Here is a 12,878-nt window from a genome sequence, read left to right as displayed (position 1 = left end):
GTGCCTTTGTGTGTGTGTGTGCCTTTTACCATTTATAATATGCCAAAATTTGGAGGCAACTGTACAAGAGTTTGAAAAGTGAGGACTGAGACGGTAACTGCATCACACCCACATCCAGGTGGTATTATTCTCCACCAAGAGATCAGTTCTAGAGTTTGCCTTTAGTCTTCTATTACAACAGAAGTCCTTAGGAGGCCGAGTGGGGATGTAGTTTTTGACATAACCATGCTAGCTGAGGCTGCAGAGTCCATCCTGCTCATAACAGGAAGATGTTGTTGTGGTGACCCTCCTGTCAAGGTGGATGCTTGAATGCATGTCCTAGTACAGTGACTTTGCTGTGCAGAAGACAGGCCAGATGGTCTGTCTCAGGGCCATGGATTGGTCACCATGGTGCCTAGCTCAGAGTAGCTGCACTGCTGGACTCATCTGGTTCCTCCTCAGCATCTGAGAGAGCTCAGAATCTCACACAGCTCTTCTGTTACGGTATTGGTCATGATGCTGATGTCTGAACTGAAATGACCTTATGGCAACATAGTGAAGACCATAATTAAATATAAAAGCAACCATACTGTCTAAAACTGAAGTTCCACCCAGCATCCTGCCTCCAGATGTGACCAGCAACAGGTCCTTATGAAAGAGCACAAAAAGCAGGAAGAATGCAAAGTGATACCTTCCCTGCTACTGAATTTTTTAGTGGCTTCCTGAGCCAGAGGCTGCATTTAGACAGTCATGTTCCTTTACCACTGGTGGACATTCATGATTGCATGAATTTGCCTGATCCTTTTTTAAATTCAGTTTCACAATTAGCCTTTGCAACTTGCATGGGCAGTTAGTTTCATGGCTTAATTAGATGTTATGAGAAAAGGTATTTCTTTCTCTTTGTTTTAAACCTGATGACTGATAATTGGAGTGCCTTCTAATTTTCATAGTGGGTGAAAGATTGAGTAATTGTTCCTTGTTTACTTCAGTTATCATTATAAACCGCTATTCCTTCCCCTCTCACCTGTCTCCTCTTTTCAGCTGAAGAGTCCAAGTCTAATTAGTCTGTTCTCATTTCAGCAAGGCTGAAATCCAGCTCAAAATAACTGCTAAGTGTAATCCTAGAAAACTTGTCCAAATCATACCTACAAACCTTTGAAGGTTATTGTGCTACTTAGAAAACTGATAGACATCTTTATAAGACCTGCTATGAACACAAAAAGCATGTACGGGGTACTCAGAGCAGAAGGACAAACCGATAAATATGTAACATTTTTTCTTATAATGTCAGTTTTGTTCAGCTATAATGTGAAACTGAATGTTCTGGTAAAGATTGTTTGCTTTTGTGAACTGAGGAAACTTGCATCTGGCACAGAAATGCCTGAGAAGATGTCAAGTAATATATGCTTCAGTTCTCATTTCTTCAGAAGAGGTAAAATTAGGAGAGACAGGACTTTAATAGGCAAAGTTCAACAGTGGGAGTTCTGTGGTGATCTGTTGTTTTCTGGCGTGGTTAAGTCTGGCTGCCAAGGAATGGACTGGGTCATTGCACATCAAGAGCTAAGATGCTTTGAAAGGCATTTAGAAGTATCTGAACGTAATTTAAAGCTGTCAAGATTATATAAAATTATATTAGTAAATGAACCATGGATAGCAAAATGGATGGTTTAGATACACTTCATTTGAACTAGGTGAATATCGAAATCCAACCTGGCTTTGGCTAAGTCACAAGGAAGATTGTTCTGTCCTTTCGTTATATTCTTGTCAGAATCTGGGCAGATTTCAAATGAAATCTGGACTTCTTCCAGATTTCACACATAATCATGGCACTGCAAGGCACTATATATTCAAAATAATCTCAGCAGCCACAACACCTCTTTGATCAATATTATGTACAAAATTCTGTGCAAAACCTCAGCAGTGTCTTTGTTCAAAAGCCACTTTTCCACCTGACAGTAGTTGTCTCCTACCTCCCATACACATAAACTGTGTTTTCACTTCCCTGGTGGCTGTTGGAGAGCCAGAAGTCTGGGTCGCTCAGGGCACTCGCAGGGCACTGGCAACTTGACCACCTGGGCTTGTAGTCCACCTCAGTGTAGACTGTTCCCTTCCAGTTTGTAGAAACTTTGGAAATACCAGGGAACTGGAGGAAAATCAGCTTTTGAAACATCTAAATCTTGTGTGAAATAAAACTGTCTTGTTTTACTCAGCTCTAATTATAAGGCAGATTTCAACTGAGCATTTTGTGATGTGCAGAAATTTAATAACCTTTATAAATCAGAACTTTTAAGTTATGTGATGAGTCCCAAAGTTTCAGAAGACTTTTAAACTTAGAATATGAGTGTTGTCCAGGCTGTGTAAGGGGGATAGAGGGAACTTTCTCGATGGACATATGGTATCTTAAAAAGAAAATACAAGCTGAACATTTAGCTATGTGAAGAAAGACCACAGGCAAAGATTGTCAAAATAAGCAAAAATTAAAGGTGCGCCATTTACAAACCCTGCTGACTAATGAATGTTCAGATCTTGCAGCTTTGCATGTGTAAAAATAGAACATGAGAACGCAAACAGTACCTGAAGAGTGATGGCTTTGTACTTGCTCCTCTTTGGCCTCCCATCCACAGGTGGAAAGCCTGGGTAGCGAGGAGTGGAGTGGCCCATCTGTGAGTGTCCTGACTTTGTTCCCAGAGGTGCTTAGTCCTGGCCACCTGGAGCAGGTAGGCATCTTGCAGGCAGCTTCTCTGCTCTGAAGACAATACTTGGTGGACTTAACCTCAGTGCTTGTAGTTAAAAAAACACCACAAAAAAAAAAAAAAAGATGTACTTTCTTGCCTTATTTCCCCTTCATTGTCTTGCACAAATCAAGTGCAGCTTCATCCATCCGAGTGTGAATTATCTCCTAGCTAGTCAGCAGTGCTTGGAAAAATCTTACTACAGCCAGCAACTTTTAAATGGCTTAGTATTTTCCACATTATGAAGGTTATTTGTCCAGTGACTACCACCTGCCTCCTCCTTATCCTTCTTCTAAAGTAATAAAAACGTAGCCATTAATACATTCAAGAAACCTGGCAGTCCTTCCTGGATCTTAAAGAGATATTGTGCTACTTGGTCATGGAAAATTGATCCTGAAACTCTTGAAATTGAAAGAAAACTCCCTAGTGCAGCAAAACCAATCATCCAAGTGTTTATTCAGCAACAAATTAAAAAGTAATTCAGACTTTGGGATAGAGCCTAAATCACTGTTTTGTTTTTTGCTTTTCTAAAAGCAATTTAATGTCCTCGTTTATCTTAAAAAGTAACTAATAGTTATGTAAAAGTAACTTTTCTAACCTTCCTGTTCTGGAATTGGGAAATCTTTGAAGGCACACATTTAAGGGTATCTAGATTCTAATATATCATTGGTGGTGGGATTTTCGGTCACCTTTATGTTTCAGAAGGCTGGCATGGGGAGCATCAGATCTCCATGAGGCTAATCTCTTGAGTAACCTTCAGCTGAACACAAAAGCTACTTCTTGCAGGTAGCTGAAAACAAAAATCCTGAGGTTTCTGAAGTGTGGGGCAACTGGTGAATGACACAGGAAATCAGGCAGAAACGCACTGGCCTTGAGCTGTCATCTACTTGTTCCTTAAGAGTGCAAAATGAATGTGCAATGCAGCTCAGGACAAACAAGTTTTACAAGCACTAAACATGGGTGTAAGTGATTACCAAGGCTGGGTGTTAGCAGGAAATAGATCCTGATGTGGCAGCAATTTCTTAACTCCTCCCTTCCTTTCTGCTCACCTGGGTGTCAGGGAACAAATTGAGATACATCATTGGCTCACTCCAACCCCTGTGGAAATGCCTTCTATATTGTACATGTGATGCTGTATTATGGAGCTGGTGACCTGCTCCCTCAATCTCTGTTCTGTTTTTCGTATTTGGAGCATTACAGGTGTGTTGCATGGTATAGCTATTGAGTAAAGCAATAAGGGAGGAAAGAATGAAAGCCAACACATAGAAGTAGGAAATACATCTGTCAGGGAGTACAGCCTTAATCGTCAATGGGATGTGCTTGAATTGATGTTTGTTAGTGCAAAATGTGTGTTCTTACATGCATCTAAGTGATTCCTGGTTGGTTTTATTTTATTCATCTGTACAAAGATGTTGTTTACCCTGCAGCAGTGTGCCCTAGGTAGGTCTGATCCTCCAACAAGGAACAGAGTTAGAGACAGTGGGGCTTTGTATATAGCAGGAGACATGCTGGGGAGGTAGGACTGTTACCAGCAGTGGCTCATAATGCAGCAGGGAAGCACTCAGAAATATCTGCAGAGTGCCAGGCCCTGCTGCTTCTACTATAATCAGAGGCAAGCAACAAGGTTTATTTTGGTCAGTCTGTGGCTCTTGTAGTTACAGATGATTCTGTAATTTTGGAAATGGGATACCCTCTTTATTAAAACAAAATCGCACAACTGTTCACCAAGTATGCACAAAAGTGTAGAAATAGTGACATGGAGCACAAAGTGCTTTAACATATAACTTCTATATAGTGACCATTTTGTGTATTAACGATCGTGAACTTCCATGCACTGAGAGGCAGGTTTTCCTTGCTGTGCTTATTGCAGATCTCACACAAGGAGACAAATAACATCTATTGATTCACCCATCTGGTAAGTAATAGATTTTTCAGGCAATATCCCTGAAGGGAAGAAGAAGAAATAAATGTCATTTATTGCTTGCTAAAGATGTAATGTGGAGACAGTAGATCCAGCAGACATTATTCTTTGTTTCTCTTTTCTAACAGCTATACACACATTAGTAGTTTAAGATTTGAGCTTTAGTGAATTGCACTTGCAGTATCTCACGTTTAACTCAATTACCCACTAATTAGACCTTCTATTAAATTATGATCAAATCTCAGGAACTCCTATAAATATTAAAAAAGAAAAAACAAACCAAAAACAACAACTGAAACGGATTTCACTTTCTGTTTACATTATTTCAAACAAGTGTCACAGGATAATTCAGTCACTGGAGAGAGTCAGTTGTATCTTATTATGAAATGCCAAAAACCTGCTATGATTTATCCACTGATGTGACAGGGAAAGTGGGAAATCAACCTCACATCCATTTTAAAGGCTCTGTGTAAAGGTTCGTCTGGTCTGGCCCATGTCACAGTCACTGTACACCAGTGCTCCGCCACAGAGCTCGTGACACTGCTCCCACAGCAAAGGCTTTTCTGGCTCGTGCAGATCATTCATTAGCGTGGGTCAATACTCTGACCCATCACTTAAGTGAACTGGGGCATCACTTCCACTGCAGCTGAACTGATACATCCTTTCCTCATGGTATGCTGGGAGGCTGAGGATCCTGCATGAGGAGGTGGGGCACCTCTACAGGCAGAGACGTCCATAGATAGCCCTAAGTCAGGCAGGGCAGAAGCTTTGAGGACTGCAGCCTCTCTGCTGCCAGTGTTCGCAGTGGTGGCTCCTGCACACCACATTGCAGAGAGGCACTGCGCAACTGCCCAGCCCTCTTTCCTTGCCTTCCCACCCCAGTTCACCCCTCTCTGTGTCCAGCTCAGCAAAGACCCATCTTCAGAGGTCACTGGGGCTGGTCCACCCAAGTAACTGAAAATAATTGAATCACTAGCTTTTCAAGGGACTTCCCTTTGAAAATGGCTTTGTTTACATACAGCTGCTGCTTATGCTCAAAATGTACAAGCTGAAAAGGAGCATTTCTCTGCAGCAAGCTCTGGCTGAGAATTTACTTTCTTCCTTTGCAGATCCCCCTGGATCTACTCCATTTCCTCCTGCTCATTGTGCAATTAAGAACTGTGTTCGTTCAACCCAGAACTGAGGCCTCAGTGGACAGGCACTTCATTCCTCTTGTGTCTGTTGTAATGGCAAGTCCCCACATTTATTCTCCCAATGCACTGCTGTACTGCGCTGGTGAGAAAGTCATTACCCTTCTCAGGGAATAGCTGCATGACATGGCATGCAGTTGTCAACAGCCTGAAAAGACAAAAAGCTGTTACTTTTGAAACAACAAAAAGAAATGGGAAAGCAGTTTCTGGAAGCTGCAGCAATTTCCTCAAGGACAGCTGTAAATGGCACTTAGTGCATACAAATAGGGGTCAGCGATGATGATGAGAAAGCCACAAATAAACAAGTCAACAACAATACCAATGAAAAGTATTCTGCTGCCAAGAAAATACTTTATTTCTCATTAGCATAATTATTGCTTAGCATTTAAACTTAAATGCCACAAACAATTAAAAAGTTATGATATGCTTAAATATTTTGTCATTTTTTGGCGAGATGGCAGACTTAGGGAGAGTGGAGTATGAATGCCATCACTGCCTTGTTCTATTAATCTCCTTCATTTGAGGAATTATCCTTTTGCATCGATAGGCTTATGGCAGCTCCAAACCTCGTACAAACCAACATGATCCCCCTGAAGTGGAGGAAGTTGTACAAAGTAGCAACAGCAGAAGCTTTCAGATATTTAAGATGCTGAAATCAGAATCAAGGATTTTCACCACAGAGAACTTCATACTAAACTTTTTCCTCCCAGGGAAAGGCTGTGAGAGGCACAGGACTAAGATCTGGTCAAAGAAAATTCCTTAGACTGTTTTGTGTGGATATTGTTTCTTCTACTTCTTTTCCCAAACCTTACAGTGTACGTACACACATCCCAGGGACCCAGATGGCCTGTGAGCAGAAGTTTGGTGTCATCTTGGAAGAAAGTGAAAGAGTGAGCAGTTGGGACTTCCTCAAGCCAGAGAAAAGAGCAAGGACAGCATTTCCCAGTCTTCCCAGCTGTCCTCGAGCATTGCTTCTAAGTGTGTATAGAACTATTACATATCCCTCTAAATGTAACCTCAGATTCAGATTTAGGCAGTGAAAAATCTCAGTGAAGACAGTAATTTTTACCTAGCTAAATCCATTCCTTTCAGCAGAGGAAAATACGTACTGATGTTCTGAGATACAGTGATTGTCCTGGCTTGACTGCTACTGCTAAACCCAGGACAAGTGACATTCTTGAGTCTTTTACTGAACAGCATGTTTCTGCCTAAATATTGCACTGTCTGCTCTTAAGGATAGACCATCTTGTTTCCAGCATAAATTTAAGGGAGCTTTGCTTGTAGCTTCCCTGGGATTAAAGCCCTGAAGTTAAGCGAGTCATATATAACGGATCCACCTTCTGAGAAGTCCCATAAATTAAAACCAAGGTGCACTGGGGGAAAGTGGTCTGGCAGCGACTCAACCATCTAAAGGACCTTTCAAGTCCATTCTTGCTTTACTGAAGGGGACTGCTGGGGCATTACCTTCGAAAATCAGTTCTTCATCATGACAAATGCTTTCAGCTTAAAGAGCTATGGATTGTGGTAGGCACCGAACTGCTGCAGTGCTGCTTTGTTTTTTGTTGAGTCTGTTGGTAGCTGGTGGCTATAATTAGCAGAGTTCTTTATGCAACTATCATATCCCTGAGAGAAATCAATGCTGCAGCATTGTTTTACCTTCCTTCCCTTACTCAGACTTCTGAAATGCAAACGCAGCCATGAACAGCAGGCTTTAAATCATATTTTATAGAGCTCCACTAATGTATTATAGTGTTTCAGTTGTAGTACAAGATGGTGGGGAATAAAGATGTATGCTCATATAATTGCCTGGGGAGACCTCAGGGTTGGAAATCTTCAACAGATTAGATAGATGTTTATCAGGTGTGACACAGTTTCATTTATCCAGTTGGCTGCTCTAGAAACCCTCCAGAGGTCCTTATTTTCCTATGATTCTGTCCATGTAGGGGATGATCATGTTACCTATGAGTAGTCTGCTAAACCAGAGGACTGATAAAGCTTAGTTGAGTTCTTGTGCGGATTCTCTTACATCTAATAAAGTGGATGGTTTTGCAATTCTTTCAGAAAAAGCACATAGAGAAAATTCTCCTTCCATATATTTCTCTGTTGTCATAAATCTTAAAGGTCTAGAACATCTCTGAGACATCCAAAGATTTGATTGAAATTGGCTGGTTAGTACAATAGTTATTAGACAAGGGCTGACACACCTATATGCAAGCAAGCAGAGAGAGTGATAGTGCCAGCCTTATTACATCATGAAATCAGAGAGAAATGCAAAGCTGATGCAGCAACTTTATCTGGCAGTTTAACAAATGACCACTCATGGGGGGGAGGGGAAAACAGGAACATAAGGATTTAATTATACTGATTATGGAGCGGATTTTTTAGTGCATTGCAGACATGATTTTGTGATAATCAGGGAATGCAAAACTGTTTGAAGCTCTTTAACGTTTTCTCCATTAAAGCTGTTAGAACTGCCACTCAAGCCTCTCCTGCCTTCCTCAGCACATGTGCATTAAGGGGAATCAACCAGGAAAACCCACTGGGATTTGATGTTCCGAGCCTGATTCCAGCTGATTTGATGGGTAGGGTGGAGGCCACTGGGAGCAGGCCCAGGAAGCAGATATTAATAGATTATTTGCCCATTCAGTGGCTTGGGGACTTCTGTTGTTCCACCTTGCCCATTGATGGCTTTTGCTGGTCTCTGAGATGGAAGGTGGAGAGGCGCTATGCCTGTTTCCAGACTGAACTGGGGGCTTGAGATCTCGACTCTTACTCCAGTTCAAAATGGTGAGGGAAATGTGCTGTCTGTGTGCTGCCCACCCTTCTGCCCTTTTCTGGGATGTTTCTGGGGAGCTGGAAGCGTGGACACAGCATGCTGGTGTGAATGGAATTAGCTCTGTCCCAGCTGGGCTGCTGAGCAGAGGCAGGGCACCAAAGAAAATACTTTCTTCTGGGGTTTTTGGTATGTTTGTTTTTAGTTAGCAGTCTATATGAAAGAAAAATAAATATGCAAAATAGTTTTTCCCTTGCTTTCTTAAACTCCCTGGTGCCACCCATTGTCAGTGTGTGGTGTACTAATGCTGATACAAGTCCACGGTAGCCAAGGTAGGTAATTTTAGATTTAGTATTTCATGCATGGTCTGCTTGTCAGAGCTCTTTTATCTCTTTTCACATCAGAACACGAGGGCTTTCCTTATGCGATGCTGGACTACTTTCTCCAGACTAGCCATGTACAGTCACTCCCCATTGCTCTCAGTGTGCAGGCAGTGGATGCAAATGGTCAAAGATCCAGAAATCTTCAGCAGTGGATGAAGAAGGCAAGGCTGATACGCAATGGAAGGATGAGCCACTGGTCTCTGGATATCTTATTGCCTTGTCCCATCGCTGACTATTTTAGCAGATGGATCTTGTTTCAGGAGAGGTATAACAACTCTACAGTTCTCTGCTGGTTCCTGTTAACAAAACAGATTCTTGCCAGGAAATATTTTCTAATTAAAGGATAAAGGCACAAGGATAAAATCAAGAGGGAATCACTTTTTATTTCCTAGTCTTTAGATGCATGAAAGGTGTTTTCTTAGCTCTAGAGTCAGGAAAGCCATATCTGTGCTGATATGTGTTACAATGACTTTATCTAGCTGCTGAAGAAAAGAGACTTCACTTCCTTTGAAGTTTACCCTTCTGAGCGTAGTGCTGGTACAAATAAATGAAGTGGCAGCTTTGCTGTTTGGAAGATGCCTCATTTTTGTCTCAGAGTTTCCTTCCTTTTTTCCTTTGCAAGCTGATGTAGTTAAGGGGATACAGAGCCAGTGTGAACTCAGTATCAGTAAGGCTCTAACATCCTGGTAGTAAGAATACTGTAATAACCCGAGTGGATGAACAGCAGATTTTATCACATTCATCTCGGATAGAAGAGACTTTATTTCCCCTGGTGTCTCCACAGAGTGTTGTGGTATGAAACAAAAGGGAAATTTCACATCACCTGCATTGAGGCACTAGTTCAGATGCTCAGGTGAATGGACTGGCTCGCCTCAGAGACTCCTAGGTCTTCACTTATACTGCTGTCTTCTGGAGGTGACTCCCTCACCATGTCTACAGAGGGATGAGTCTCGTAACATAATTTAGCACTGCCCTTATGTACATAAAACCGTATGTTGCATACACCCTACAGGACTTTTACAATCCGTTCAGACTCCAGAATTCCTCTAGCTCCCTTGGATTGTTATTATTGGAGCCACTGCATCATATATTTTATATTTTCCAATTAATCTTTCTGAGTTCTTAATCAACAATTAATTTTACAGCATCATTGTGACTATTCAAGACTGATTATTCAAACTTCTTTATTTCATACATAATAGGCAGATGTAAAAATAAATAACTCAGCCTTTCCCAGCCATCTTGAGTCATCATTCATTTCATCCATTTTTCATTGTTAATTGCCCTGTCACTGCTGTCGTTCCATTCTCACTCCAGCGTATTAGGGAAAAAAACTCACCAAACAAACCTTCTGGTTTCTCCTAGCCCCTTTGCCTAACCATAACTCATTCTGGGGTTTAATTGCATTTTTAATTAAGGCTGCTACAACCCTATTGGTTCAGAGTCTTTCATCATGCTCTTTGCAGTTCACACTGATTGGCAGGGACAGCCTCTTACAGAAGATGTAGGGACAGAATAGAGCATGTAACACTGTCTGCTCTAAGAACCTGGGCAGGGAATAAGATGTTAGTTAACTTCTTAGCTGTCTCACACTTTGAGTTTAATTTAGTCACCTCATCACTGTCTCAGTGCTCTGCCTGTAAAATATCCTCTCCTATCAGCTAGCTGCACAATTTACCAAAAATACTCAGCCTCCTTGTGCCTTGGTTTAATCATCCTACCATTAATCAGCAGGTTCTTTGGCATGTGCCCTCCCTCACACAGGGACAAAACAGCCCTTGCCTGCCCCAGGACTAGCACTTTCAGAATATGCAGGATGCCAGGATGGCTTCCTTCTCTTGCTGCCCATATCAGCTACCTGCCCTTACCTGAAATCCTTATCTACTGCCCAGAGCCTGAGAACATATGGAGTGATGTAGATGCCTGTCCATACCTAAACTTCCCCTTCCTCTACGCGTTTCTGCATATCCTTTGTGTGACGCAGGATGCGACTACAAGCTCTGTGCTGCAGAGAGAAAACCTGTCTTGTCCCTGCTGAGCGTTGCAGTTGTACCACCTTAAGCAAAGCAGTCATACACCTTTAACACCTAGCTAGTCTAGAGAACACCTATTATAGGCAGGTTCAGTGATTCATTGTTACTTCACTGAACTTGACTCATGTCTGACCCTGTGTTAACATAAAGTTCAGGTTTGTGTTAATAGGAGCTGTGTTTAAAACAGTTGTAAGCGAACTCCCTTGACACTGTAGTCATTAAAAATAACATTATTTCATTTCTAGGAGTGCACAGATTTTAGCTTTCATATCCCAGCCAAATTCTAACTGGAGTGTTTACATTTCAGAATTGTTTATGTCATTTTTACTGGCAACTACAGTTTCATTTCTTACCCTAAACCCTATGGGGATGCTCATATGCTGTATACAGAATGGAGTTCTCATTTGGAAAACATGTTGAGAAGAAAAGACAGCATATAATGTTCAAGTATAAGAGTATTTCTTATTAGTAATTGATATAGTCCTCCAACTGTTTCTGAGAAGGAACTGGTATTTATAAAATGCTCTGAGTTTCTCTGATGAAATGTGAGCTGCAAGAATAGTCACTGCTTTTAATCACAAATGCACCTTATGTGTCATAATTACTCTGGCTCTAGATACAATAGATTTCACAATTCATTCAAAAAACATAACCAGCTATATGACTACAAAGTAATTAGTTCAGTAAAAGCAAGATGGTCTTCTTGTAAAACAAGCGAATGTATTTCATTTATTTCAGCTTCTTCAGGAAAACCTCTCCAGGAAGAAATTCATTACTTAAGCTCACTGGCAACCAGGAGCTTCTCCACAGCCACTCAGCCAGGATCTGACTCAAGCACAGCACTCAAGGCATTGGTATTAGATCAGCCTTTCCCACAGTGAACCCCCTGGCGAGGCTCTGAGGAACAACTGGTCACAGATTGGAGCCCACAGGTTCTCCCTGCTTCTTGGGGGCAATCCCAGTGAGGAGAAATGGAGCAGCTGCACAGAAGAATTTGAGGAATAATTCATAAATAACTTTAAAAAAAAAAATTAGCATTTCAAAGTTAGTTTCCAGAGAAACCCTACTGCTCTGAGAGAGCACGCAGCAAGGTCTATGCCTGTGAGTCTAGCTCTCAGAAGATGTTTACCCAACAAAAGTATCAGAAATCAGACAAGTCAAAAATGCCAAATTTTCAGTGGCTGTTGTTATTCCCTGGGGCCATTCATATCCAGTTTTCTCCGAGCAAGAAATAATCACAGGGTAATGTTATATAGATAACTGTAATATCAGTTCTTTCTCTTTCCCTTAAATGCATACAGGATCAGATAGGAAGAGTTTCAAAGCCCAGACAAACTTTCTTTCAGGCAGCAGAATACCAGGATAGAAAATGTAAGTGAGGCTTATGCATTCATCACAGCTAGTTTTTCTGAAGTTGTGTAGACAGTAGGTGTGTTATCATATCTTATATGATCATGCTTTGTGAGAATTTACTGAAGCTAATCACCAAGCTCCCTAGGTTTCTCACTGAGAATCACTACTGAAGTACAAACCTTAAACTTTCCTTACCAAGAAAAAAAAAGTGGGATGAGGAATATATCATTATAGGCAAGCTGCTCTCTTACTAGAAACTAAGTTTAGCTCTAGATAGAGCTGTCTATATAGACCCTTATAACAGTCTTCCAATACCTAACGGGGGCCTACAAGAAAGCTAAAGGGACTTTTTATAAGGGTCTGTAGGGATAGGACAAGGGGGGGATGGCTTTTAACTGACAGAGGGGAGATTTAGATAAAACATTAGGAAAAAATTCTTTACTATGAGGATGGTGAGGCCCTGGCACAGGTTGCCCAGAGAAGCTGTGGCTGCCCCATCCCTGGCAGTGTTCAA

At 41.4% G+C, this 12,878-nt stretch overlaps 1 protein-coding gene across 2 annotated transcripts in view; it reads left to right on the top strand.

The window, feature by feature from the left end:
* The window catches only part of LOC133278682 (uncharacterized), a 60,115-nt gene extending 47,449 nt beyond the window's left edge, over positions 1 to 12,666 (top strand). The window contains exons 3-4 of one of the 2 annotated variants that reach the window (XR_009746646.1): positions 5,742 to 6,800; positions 11,750 to 12,666. Coding sequence is in view for 1 of the 2 variants with exons in the window: in XM_061471760.1 (XP_061327744.1) it covers positions 5,742 to 5,907; positions 6,637 to 6,716 (246 nt within the window). In the remaining variant the exon portion in view is untranslated. Of the gene's footprint in view, positions 1 to 5,741; positions 6,947 to 11,749 lie in introns of those variants that run through there. The other variant, XM_061471760.1, reaches the window with a different exon arrangement.
* Positions 12,667 to 12,878: the final 212 nt, after the last annotated feature.

The sequence above is a fragment of the Pezoporus flaviventris genome, unplaced genomic scaffold (assembly GCF_033815535.1).
Source record: "Pezoporus flaviventris isolate CSIRO_AGI_PZ_B2104156 unplaced genomic scaffold, CSIRO_AGI_Pfla_v1 ptg000066l, whole genome shotgun sequence".
Classification (NCBI taxonomy): Eukaryota; Metazoa; Chordata; class Aves; order Psittaciformes; family Psittacidae; genus Pezoporus; species Pezoporus flaviventris.
Note: the sequence above shows the minus strand (reverse complement) of the source record. Positions and strands in the feature narration are given on the sequence as shown.